Here is an 11,700-nt window from a genome sequence, read left to right on the forward strand (position 1 = left end):
ATGGGCATAGAAACCCGGGAAGTAGCCATCGTATGGTATTTTTCGAGATATGCATCAGAAGCATTAACTCCTGGAGTCCTGAGCACACTATATCACATGGTGTCGACAGGTCGATCGTTCATCGTGCCAGATGGACTGTGTGGGGAAAGACCAGCTTGTCAAGCGCCAGTTGCCCGAGCGATTCTCGGAAACGCTCCTTTCCAGGCCAGATATTTAGGCGAATAGCATTAACTCAAATAAGAAGTTACTAAATGGCCATTCATTTCCGTAGTACCAACGACCATTTTTATATCCTATCCATTGTACCGTAAAGTATGGATTATCATTACAAGCTGAATGTTGGTTCTCGAGAATGAAACAAAATTAGATTATTAATGTTATGTGCTATGATCAGCATAGATGTAACTTATCAATAAATAATACGGTTCTTATGATATGTAAATGAATTAAAACAATCGATTATTTACATTTCAATTCTTATTGCTAAGTTCTACTATTGTTTTAAAAAAAATTATTACTCCTGTTCTGTAGTGTTACAACAATCCTGAAAATTTGGAGGAATAGTTTTTCGATGTGCAAGAAAATATATACCACGCTTTATTCGGCTCTGGTTCATTTTCCTAGGCAGGGGAAAAATGTTCCTTCTGTGCCTGCGTTCTAAAGGGATAAGGGTTTCTACACTCGACTCCATTTATGGGTAAGGATAGTTAAAAAAAAAAAAGTCTTCATTTTCCTTCTTTTGAATGTAACATGGTTTCATGCATAGATTTTGTAACTTCTATTAATTTTCCTTTCATGTGGAAAGGTGGCATGAATGGAGCCCGGGGTTTGGGGAAAACACTGAGTTCAGCTCCTCATATTGGGCACGAAACAATAATATCGACAAATGCACCATGTATCTGTGTTTTTCTTAGCTTAGCTCCTCATATTGGGCACGAAACAATAATATGGACAAATGCACTGGGTATCTGTGTTTTTCTTAGCTTAACCTCTAAAGGTTGGGATAGCCGTGAGTTTTAGAAATTTTGAGGGTTTCTCTGCTACATACTTTACTATCTCTAGTAATTTGTTTTTAAAAGTATCATCGGGTTTTTCTAAGGTGAAGTTTGTATATTGTTTTAAGGGCATGGGGATTATCTCCCTGACCCATATCGGAACTGATTATACTCTGCATTTTAAGCTATGAGACTAAGACAATCTATGGTTTTGCAATCGCGTGATTTTCTTTATTCATCTTTAGTTTCCTCTCTATATTTCGGATGGTTTATATATATAAGAGTTTTGTTAGCAAGAAAGAGAGTTTTCAAATGTTGATAGCAATTCTTTGTTGCGTTTGTTTCTGAGCTTGAGTAGGTAGCTTTGTATAAAACTTGTGTGAAGTTAGGTAGGGGCTCTGGACCCATCGACCGTGACCCATAGTTTTTTATTTTCAGTCCATAAATATATATTTCGTTGTTTTGAATTCTTGTGAAAAAATAGGTAGAGGCTCCTGGTACACCGAGTTTTGGTCGCTCTTATTAATCTTTCTTTGGTGAGCAAAAAATGGTGTACTAATTATAAAATTCACTGAAAGTGGTTACTTTCATTATTAAATTCGGGTTCAAATTTCTTTTAGTTATTTCTCTCTATTTCACATAATGGAAATATTTCTCTGTTTATTTAATAATCTGTTATATTGAACATTAGAGTCTAAATCTCCTACTTACTTAACTTTATGATAGCATTAGGGTCTTGAATGACAAACCACATTATATAGTTACAATTATGAATAATATTATTTGCCTACCTATAATGAATTATATTTGGCATAAGTTCTATTAAACATTTCTTTGTTTATTTCATATACATTCGTAGAAAAAGGCCTTCTTGCCTACACTCTTAATTATTTTCATTATTCAACTTAGCATTAACTCTTTGAACTAGATGTTGTAAGGGTTTACTATAGCTATTAATTACAATACCTAAGTTTAGCATTTCTCTGCTACTTACCAAAGTCGAGATGTTCTATAATTCTCAACAAGCATAGGTCATTAATTAATATTATCACATGTGCTTTTATTTAACTACCATTAGGCATAGTTAACTAGAAAATGCAAATTAGATTTCCTACTTAAATTACTTTAAGGATCTTTTACTTATTTGTAGTTCACTATTTGTGAGATTTGGTTCTGCTAGACCTTGCTATTCGATGTTTTGCCTCCCAACCTTGAGACTATTGCCGCATCACATGAAGGTTTGTTTGACCTATCAGCATAGATTTTTCCTCCTTCCTCTCCTTTCTAAATATTTTTCCTCCTTCCTCTCCTTTCTAAATTCCAGATCTCAGATACGCTTATCATCTTGATATTTTTGAATAAATCCTTAAGAATTCAGTGAGGGACAAGTAACTGTCTTTCTAACTAATTTAGTAAGTAAAATAATATCTACTGATAACTGTTGTTTAACTTCAACAAAAGAATTTACATTCCCAAAATACTTTTTATAACTCAAAAAATAAATAGATGTGCAGTAACATAATGTCTTTCTAACTAATTTAGTAAGTAAAATAATATCTACTAATAACTGTTGTTTAATTTAACAAAAGAATTTAAATTCCCAAAATAATTTTTATAACTCAAAAAATAAATAGATGTGTAGTAACATAAATATTTACAAATTTTGGGGATATCACAGATGCTTATGATGGATTGATGCCTATTGGCATTGGAATTGTTTAACTTATAGAAAAAATAGCCTTTTTCACCACCAAAATCAACCAATACAATTTCAAGAATTTTTGTTGTTCAAAATACATTTTTAAATACATAGATAAATCCAGGAGCCCAGAAAACCTTTTGGGCCCTCAAATTATGAGGATTAAACAATTTAAACTCATGTTTGACTATGCCATGGACATTTACTAATCATTTAATTTATATGGTCATACCTGTAAAAATAAGTTATTTTACAAGTTAAATTTATGCAGATTAAACAATTTAAACTTGACATTTACTAGTCATTTAATTTATATGGTCATACTAGTAAAAAGGTTGATTGTTAACCTTAAAATTTATAATCCACGAAATATCAGGAAGTATTTTGGGTTTCCATGCTTTCATTTCCAAGTTAAACATTAAAAAAATAAAAGAAAGTTAAAAAAATTTCCAACAAATTTAAATTCATGTTTGACATTTACTATTCATTTAATTTATATGGTCATACTAGTAAAAAGGTTGACCATTAACCATTTATAATCCAAGAAATATGGGGAAGTATTTTGGTTTCCATGCTTTCATTCCAAGTTAAACGTAAAAAAAAAAAAAAAGTTAAAACAAATTCCAACATCCACCAAATGTTAGCGACCATGTCTTATGGAGATGGTACTCGATTTTCCCGTACTTTACTTCCACTTTAAAAAGATAAAGAAAAGGGAAGAAATTAAAACCACTTCCAACATCCACCAAATGTTCCCCTTTAGATCAAGGCTCCATAATTGCGGTCAATGTTTTACCCAAATTATTATAAAAGGAAAATGAAAAATAAAAGATAAAACTATTTCCAACATGCACCAAATGTTTCCCATTGGAAGAAGTGTAAATAGTTACGGTCAATGTTTTACCTAATTTAGTTAAATGAAAAAAAAAACGTTTCCAACATCAACCAAATGTTTCCCTTTGAAATAACTCTCCATAATTAAGGTAGATGCAATGAGGGTTAATGGTTTATAATTCATGAAATATGGGGAAGTACTCTGGGTTTGGTTCTTCCATTCATGTTTCCCTTTGGGGCAAGGCTCCATAATTAGGACCATGTTTATTTCATTCCGAGTTAAATATAAAAAAAAAGAAAAAAAAAGGTTAAAATAATTCCAACATCTACAAAATGTTTCCCTTTAGGGCAAGGCTCCATAATTAGCTACCATGTTGTATGGAGATGGTATTTTTCTATACTTTGTCCTTTCATTCCAGTTAAACATTACAAAAAAAAAGTTAAAATAAGTTCCAACATTAGGGACCATGTTTGTCACACTCCGTTACAAGAGTAATTTTTTTTTTATCACTTCTTACCAGCTTACAATATGTATATACATGTGAAATGGAAGGAGCCTCCACGTACTTCTGGAGCATATATATAGTTTCGATCTAACATGAGCAATATAATATACATATATAATGTTTCAACCCTTATCAAAATTACGTATCAAACTTCACTTTATTATATATTGCATGGGTTATATTTGATTCATAATTATGCATGGGTTATTTTATGTCACATTCGGGTTTTAGTAATGTTTACACACATTAATATTTACATGCGGCGATATGGAAACAATTCCAATACTCATCCTGGTACAGTGTTACGTCCTCCCTCATAAACGGTTCCTTTATGGCATTTACTAAGCAATGTACTGAGCTGCATCTCCGAGGTGCTGATGTGGTGTTGCTCTGCCTGATTCCGGCGCTCTGTCACTGAACGCCATCCATCTGGCTTGATCAACGGTCATTCTGCAAGGTGCCATGTGCTGTGGCATGCTCAAAGCTCCATGTGCCGTGAGTACAAACTCCTCGGGCTCTGCCATTTCGCGCTCAGAACTTTTCCCGGTTCCTCTTCGCTGATCGAACGATGGTTAGAGGTTCTCCTCGATCGAGGGTTGAGGCTATGCCACGGGGCAGGGTTTGCATTGAAGTATTTAAAAGTGTTCTTCATACATGCTCGTTATTGTTTATATGTTAAGCTGCTGTATGCCGCCCGGGGTGCTGAGACTCTCTGGCAAATTCGGAACACATCCTCAGTGCGAAGAATCCCAGGGTATGCTGCGGTCGATCCTCCCGTCTCAGGTATATTTGATGGTATTTACTTACCCTTCTTTACCATCGTTTACCAAGGCGACCCATGCCTCCAGATTTGTTTACTGTTCTCAGTTTTCGTTGTTGATTTATGGTCTTCACAGTATCGAGCAGGTTCTGACCCTTTACATTATTGTGTCAGGGAGATGCTTCGGCGACCAGCCGGCACCGTGGAAGTCGGGTTCCTTCCTCCACCGTCCCTCTACAGGTAAGAATCAGACGGAACCATATGTCCTGCGTTTTAATGGTTCTTTACTTTTCGGGCATTTTCTGAGCTATAATTCATCTGAAACAGGGATGCCGAGGCTTATGCTCTAGCATTTGGTCCCTGCGACTTATAACCAGGGTTTCTTGCTGCGATGTTACATGTTTTTTGTTCTAAATTTATGTGGCTAATAGCAACAGTTTTTGTTTTGTTATCGGACTTTTGTCGAAGACCCCGCCAAGTGCTGTTTGCTGGCTTAACTGTATAAATGAGTTCTTTTGGGTTTCTGGGTCATGCACAGTTCGTAAACAATGTTTTGGGGCATTGTTGCCACCGTATTTATAATATAATCCCTTACTGTTTTGTTCCAGACTCATTATGTGCAAATATTATCTGGGTATAGCCCGAGTTCTGTATAGAACCATTCGTAGGGTATTCTCGCCTACAGCTCGGCTTTATTATGCATTCAGATTGTATATGGGTATTCTCGCCTACAGCTCGGCTTCATTATGCATTCAGATTGTATATGAATCTCCTTTCAATTTCTTACAGATGTAATGTTTGTTGCATGATGGTCTTATATTGTTTTAGTTCGGCCATAGAGCCCTGCCGGCTAAGCATTCGCTTCCGCCAGCGGCAGTGACTCTTGGGAGCCGGGTCTGGCACTTACCGTGTGCATGCATAAATGTTACGGTTTTCTTCCCGTTTTGTTTTCACGGTATAGAAATTCCTCAGTCTGAGATCATGTTTATATTCCGCTAGTGTATTTACTCAATTATTTTTCCTGTATAATGACAGAGGTAATTTGTTCTACCTGAGCTTATATTATGGTTCGCCGACATGCGTTCTGCCTGTTCGTTATTTTGAATATTAGTGAACTTTCCATTGTTTAATGCTGCTATAATGCAATAAAGAAGCTGTTAATATGCTTATGGTTCGACTCTCTCTAAATGTCATCTGCATGAGAATACAGAGTAGGGTTACTGGCTTTCGTTTTTGTTTAATGTTTATTCTGCTGCCAGTATTACAGAATTTCAATTTACTTACGCGCTCAATGCTTGCATTTATATATATATATAGAATCGGTCTCTGCCGAATACATAAGAACAATTTTCTTTTTTTTTTCCTTGTCAAGAAAATGAATAGCATTCTCTTCACTAATCTATGCGCACACACATAACCATATTGCAAATTTCATAGTTATTAAGCACAGTAATCCTTACCTGTTTAACAGGCAAACCTGTGTGTAATGCTTGTCGTCCACCCGTCTGTAGGAAGATCCTCCTCGATCTTCCACCCCCAAACACATTAGCAGATCCTCTCGTCTGCAATCTCACTGGCTATGCCAGATTTCGCTATCTGATCCTAACCAGACATAGCGAGTGTAGGAATTTTCTTCCTCACAAACATGCCATCCGATCACTACCGGACATAGAATTCTCTTACTGTCTTTCTGCCATCTGATCCTAACCAGACTTGGCATTTTTCCCTTTTTCCTCCAGAGGTCTCAACTGCCTCCTGAAGGTAGTTAGAGTTTTTATTTTATTTTTTAACCACCTTCACAGTGATTGGCCATAATTAATCATGTATCCAGATTAAGTAAATGATAACACAATTAATTAACATATTGGTTAACAATACTAATCAACAGAGTTTTTATATTTCACCAAACAGAGTTTATCTCACAGCTAAACTTACTAATTTACCAATATCACATCTCACGAGGGGCGTCACATCTCCCCCTCCTGAAGTTCTACATCGTCCCGATGTTGCTGTTCAGCCAAAAACAGTTTGGAATAAGCCTCCCTCATGCTCTGCTCATCCTCCCAGGTAGCCTCGTCAGGCCCAAACTGCTGCCACTGCACTTTAACCTGGTGGATAGTCCTTTTCCGCAGCTCGACTCTTCTCCGATCTAGTATGTTCACTGGCTCGACCATGAACTCTCCTTCTGGTTCCACCTGAAACACACAGTATTCAGTTTAGCTGCTTACTAGCATCATATTTTAGTTTACATCTATTAACAGCCTTTTCTCACCTGAATATCTTGCCAACTTATTATGTGCCTAGGGTCATATATATATTTCTTTAAAACTGATACATGGAAGACATTATGAACCCGGATATGGCTAGGTAGGGCTAGCTGATAAGGTACTGGCCCTACTCGTGCCAAAATCTGGAAAGGCCCACAGAAGCGTGGTGCCAGTTTGGCACAAGCATTCCATTGAAGGGTACTTTTCCTAGCCCGGATTCTGACATACACGTGCTCACCAACCTGATATTCTTTAAATGTCCTCTTCCGATCTGCAAAATTTTTCTGTCTGTCCTGAGCTATTTTCAAATTAGCTCGAACCCTTTTGACCATAACTTCCATCTCCTCCAACATCTGAGGACCCAACAACAGTTTGTCCTCCGGTCCGCACCAACTGGATGGTGTACGGCATTTCCGGCCATAAAGCACTTCGAATGGACTCATCCTTAAGGATGCATGGTATCCATTGTTATAGGCAAATTCCACCAGATGTAAATACTCCTCCCATCGAGTGGGTTGTTGCATCACGTAAGATCTCAACATATCTTCCACCACTTGGTTCACCCGCTCAGTCTGCCCGTCAATCTGCGGATGATAAGCGGTACTGAAGTTCAGTTGGTTTCCCAGACCTTCAAACAAGGTTCGCCAAAATACTGAGGTGAATTTCACATCACGATCGGATATTATTGTTTTTTGCAGTCCATGGAGTTTAAACACATTCTGCATAAAAATGTTGGCGATTTGAGCCGCCCGATAGGTGGATTGAACCAGTATAAAGTGAGCTGACTTACTGAGTTTGTCTACAACAACCATTATAGAGTCATTGTTCTTCTTGGATTTTGGCAATCCCGTTATAAAATCCATGGTAATGATCTCCCATTTCCATTCTGGTATATAGGTAGTGGCTGTAGTAAACCCGCAGGGTGCTGATGCTCAATCTTAACCTGTTGGCACTCTAAGCATCGCGCCAGATACTCCACCACATCCCTCTTCATGCCTGGCCAGTGGTACTCTTTCCGAAGCGAGGTAATCAATTTTTGGTAACCCGGATGTCCCACATAAGGACTTTTATGATATTCATCCAGAATCTTTTCTTTAATACCACTTTGATTGGGTACATAAACCCTCTTTTTGTAGCACAAAATTCCGGCTGCATTCAAGGTGTACCCTTGTTGTACTATGTGGGTATTTTTATCCTGCACCAGCTGTTTCTTTCGTAGATAAATCTGGTCTTGAGCAGCAGCCCTTTCAAGTTCTTTATCAAGGGTGGACAGTCCCTTACTAATACCGATTTCATAAAGACAGTGCACTTTTCGACTCAGTGCATCAGCTACCCTATTTTCTTTTCCTTTTAAATGCTTAATTTCAAAATCGAAACCCCCCAAAAAGTCCACCCATCTTGCTTGTCTCGCATTTAAGGTTGGTTGACTAAAGTAGCTAGTCAAACTATGGTGATCAGTCATCAGCAAAAATTTTCTTCCCACCAGATAATGGTGCCACATTTTTAGCGCGTGAACCACCGCAGTTAATTCCAGATCATAGGCGGAATACTTTTGTTCATGCTCTTTTAATTTTCGGGATTCATATGCGATCACCTTACCTTCCTGCATTAACACCCCACCTACGCCCTCTTTACTTGCATCTGTGCAAACTACATATTCCTTCTCTGGGTCTGCAACATTCAGCGCAGGTGCGGTGGTGAGCAGGTATTTGAGCTGCTCAAAGCTCCGTTGACAATCTGCTGTCCACTTAAACACTTTCCCCTTCTTTTGCAAAGAGGTGATAGGGTATGCAACCTTGGAAAAACCTTCTACGAACCGTCGGTAATAACCAGCCAACCCCATGAAGGATCGAACATCTGCTACGTCTTTGGGTGTTGGCCATTCCACTATGGTTTTGATCTTTTCGGGATCCACCGCTATACCTTCTTTTGAAATGATGTGTCCCAAGTATTGAATCTGTTCTTTATAAAAATCACATTTATTTAATTTGCCATATAGCTGATGCTCCCGTAGCGTCTGTAACACTATTCTGAGGTGCTCCTCATGCTCTTTAATATTCCGGGAATATATAAGTATATCATCAATAAAGATTAACACAAACTTTAGTAAGTATTGTTGAAATACACTATTCATCAAGCACATAAATGTCGCAGGTGCATTAGTCAACCCAAAAGGCAGTACCACAAACTCGTAGTGTCCATAACGAGTACGAAAAGCGGTTTTAGCTATGTCCTCATCCTTTATTCTGATTTGATGATAGCCTGACCTCAGGTCAATCTTGGAAAAGATTGTCGCCCCCTTCACCTGATCGAACAGCTCATCAATGCGGGGTAGTGGATACTTATTTTTAACTGTCAGTTTGTTCAGCTGCCTGTAATCTATGCACATACGAAGAGTTCCATCCTTTTTCCTAACAAACAGCACAGGAGCCCCCCAACGAGATACACTGGGGCGGATATACTTCTTATCCAGCAACTCTTGCAGCTGCATCTTTAACTCAGTTAATTCTGGCACACTCATCCGGTAGGGTGCACGGGATACTGGGGCTGCACCGGGTACCAATTCGATGGTAAAATCCAAATCCCGCTTGGGCGGCAGCCCTGGGATTTCTTCTGGAAATACATCAGCAAAGTCTCGCACCATCGGAATATTTTCCACTGTCGTAATTTTATTCCCAGACCCAGCGTACCCCACCTGAATTGCATATATTTGACATTTCTTCCGCACACTTTTAGCTAGCTGTGAGGCCGTAATTGGTCGGATCTGCACCGGTTTTTGGAAGCCTTGAATTTCTTTTTCCACTCCCAGTTCATCTCGGTACGAAATGGTTTTTGATTTACAATTAATTACAGACCATCGCTTTTCCAGCCAATCCATTCCTATCAGCACATCATAAGATCCAAGAGGGAGTACATTCAGTTCTGTTGTTATTGTCTGGCAAGCTAATCGTAATGGGCAGTTGCTGACCTTCGTCAGCACTCGTCTTTTGGCCCCCGTGGCCAGCTGTACTAACCAAGGATTTTTAAACTTAATAGTTTGCAACTTGCAGCTTTCTACAACTTTGGGGCTTACATAGCTTAAAGTAGCTCCTGGGTCTACTAAAATAGAAACAGTTCGATCATAGAGCTTACCTTCAAACTCAATCATGGTTGGCTGGTAGTCAGCTTGTCGATCCTCAAGTGCTGCATTGATTCTGGGCATGGATCTGGCCACGTCTCCCACGGTAGAAGCTTCATAAATCTGGGACAACTGGTCGCTTTCCTTCCGATGAGGACAATTCTTAATATAATGGGGTCCACCACAACCCCAGCACTGAACTGGTGGCCTTGCTGCACCTTCATTATCCGTTCTAACCTGTTGTTCACTGTATTTAGACTCAGCAGGTGGCTTAAATCTGATCTGACTCCTTGATGGGTTTTTAGTGCTGGTTCCTTTTGAAAATCCTTTGTGGAAGCTGTTGCGAGCTCCCTTAATTCCCGCAGCCACTCTACTGCTCTTCTTGTCTGCCCATCGCTTCCCAAAACCTTCTCCTTTTTGCTTGCTCTGCTGGTAACAGAGTCTAGCCTTCCGAATGGCTTCGTCCATCGTCTTCGGATTATCAAACTCGATTCTTTCTCGCATTGCCAGAGGTAGGCTGCTTACAAACCGCTGCACCTTAGCCTTCTCCTCTCGAATGTACGGTACATAACGGAGCAGAGACGTAAATTTGGTTACGAACTCATCTATGGTCTGTTGTCCCAGCCGCAGATCATGAAATTCTCGTGCTTTTTTGTCATAGAAGCGTTCTGTCAGGTATTTTTCCTTAAAATACTTTTGAAAGGCCTCCCAAGTCACGTCCTGCTCACTCACCCACCACACCATCTTGACCTCTTCCCACCATAACGTGGCTTTGGCCTGCAGCTGGAATATAGCCAGCCGAGCTTTAAGATGGTGATCATACTAGTACACTTGGAAATACTTATTCATATTGATCAGCCATGCTTCTGCAGCTTCTTCTGACTCCCCATCAAACTGAGGTGGCTTAATCTTTCGAAACTCACCTTGTAATTCCATTCGCGGTCTTTTTGGAGTTTGATATTCAGAAGCGTTAACAGACTTCTCTCCTCGCGTCTCGGCTCTTTCCTCTGCTTCCTCCAGTTCTGTATGATAGCTCTGTTCATATGTTACTCGTGTATGTTCAGGTCTAGGATGGGACTGTTGATGATGTTGTTTATCTGATAAACTTTTCAGAATCCTCTCCTGTTCCATGTTTAATCTTGCATTGTCCTCCCGCAAACGGGCCATTTCGACCTTCAGCTCTTGGACTGTCCTCAATATAGCTGAATCAGTATTGCGGCCTTATGCCCCCAGTTGTACCCATAACTCAGGATTTCCCTGAGGATGAGCTACATTATCTGGTTGTCCCAAGTTCCGGTGAGGAGCGCTACTGGTTCGTCTCATCCTGCTGCAACCTGTACAAGATTAACTAATTCAACAGCTGTGATTATATACTTCAGTATACTCTTAGTTTGGTTGTCATGACACTATTTATGCATTACTGTTTTTATTAAAGTTTACCCGAGGTCACAGTGTTGTAACTTGGCTCTGATACCAATTTGTCACACTCCGTTACAAGAGTAATTTTTTTTTTATCACTTC

General features: G+C 39.1%; 1 protein-coding gene across 1 annotated transcript; it reads right to left on the reverse strand.

Moving 5' to 3' along the window:
• Positions 1 to 7,911: 7,911 nt before the first annotated feature.
• On the reverse strand, positions 7,912 to 11,346 carry LOC149187933 (uncharacterized). The gene is made up of 5 exons (XM_089409828.1): positions 11,155 to 11,346; positions 9,976 to 10,962; positions 9,453 to 9,756; positions 8,545 to 8,984; positions 7,912 to 8,418 (listed from the first exon to the last, which is right to left on the reverse strand). Exons 1-5 carry the CDS (start codon positions 11,344 to 11,346, stop codon positions 7,912 to 7,914), a joined length of 2,430 nt encoding a protein of 809 aa, XP_089265954.1.
• Between the last annotated feature and the right edge of the window lie 354 nt (positions 11,347 to 11,700).

The sequence above is a fragment of the Pinus tabuliformis genome, chromosome 3_1 (genome assembly GCF_031772625.1).
Source record: "Pinus tabuliformis cultivar Carrire ecotype Pingquan chromosome 3_1, CPIR1, whole genome shotgun sequence".
Taxonomy (NCBI): Eukaryota; Viridiplantae; Streptophyta; class Pinopsida; order Pinales; family Pinaceae; genus Pinus; species Pinus tabuliformis.

Bases quoted from the DNA above. Each gene is read 5' to 3' on its own strand.
- LOC149187933 (XM_089409828.1), bottom strand. From the start codon at position 11,346: ATGGCCCGTTTGCGGGAGGACAATGCAAGATTAAACATGGAACAGGAG. The intron at 10,963-11,154 runs GTTAACGCTTCT...GCTATATTCCAG, and splicing joins AGACGCGAGGAGAGAAGTCT to CTGCAGGCCAAAGCCACGTT. The intron at 9,757-9,975 runs GTACTCCCTCTT...TATGCAATTCAG, and splicing joins CAATAACAACAGAACTGAAT to GTGGGGTACGCTGGGTCTGG.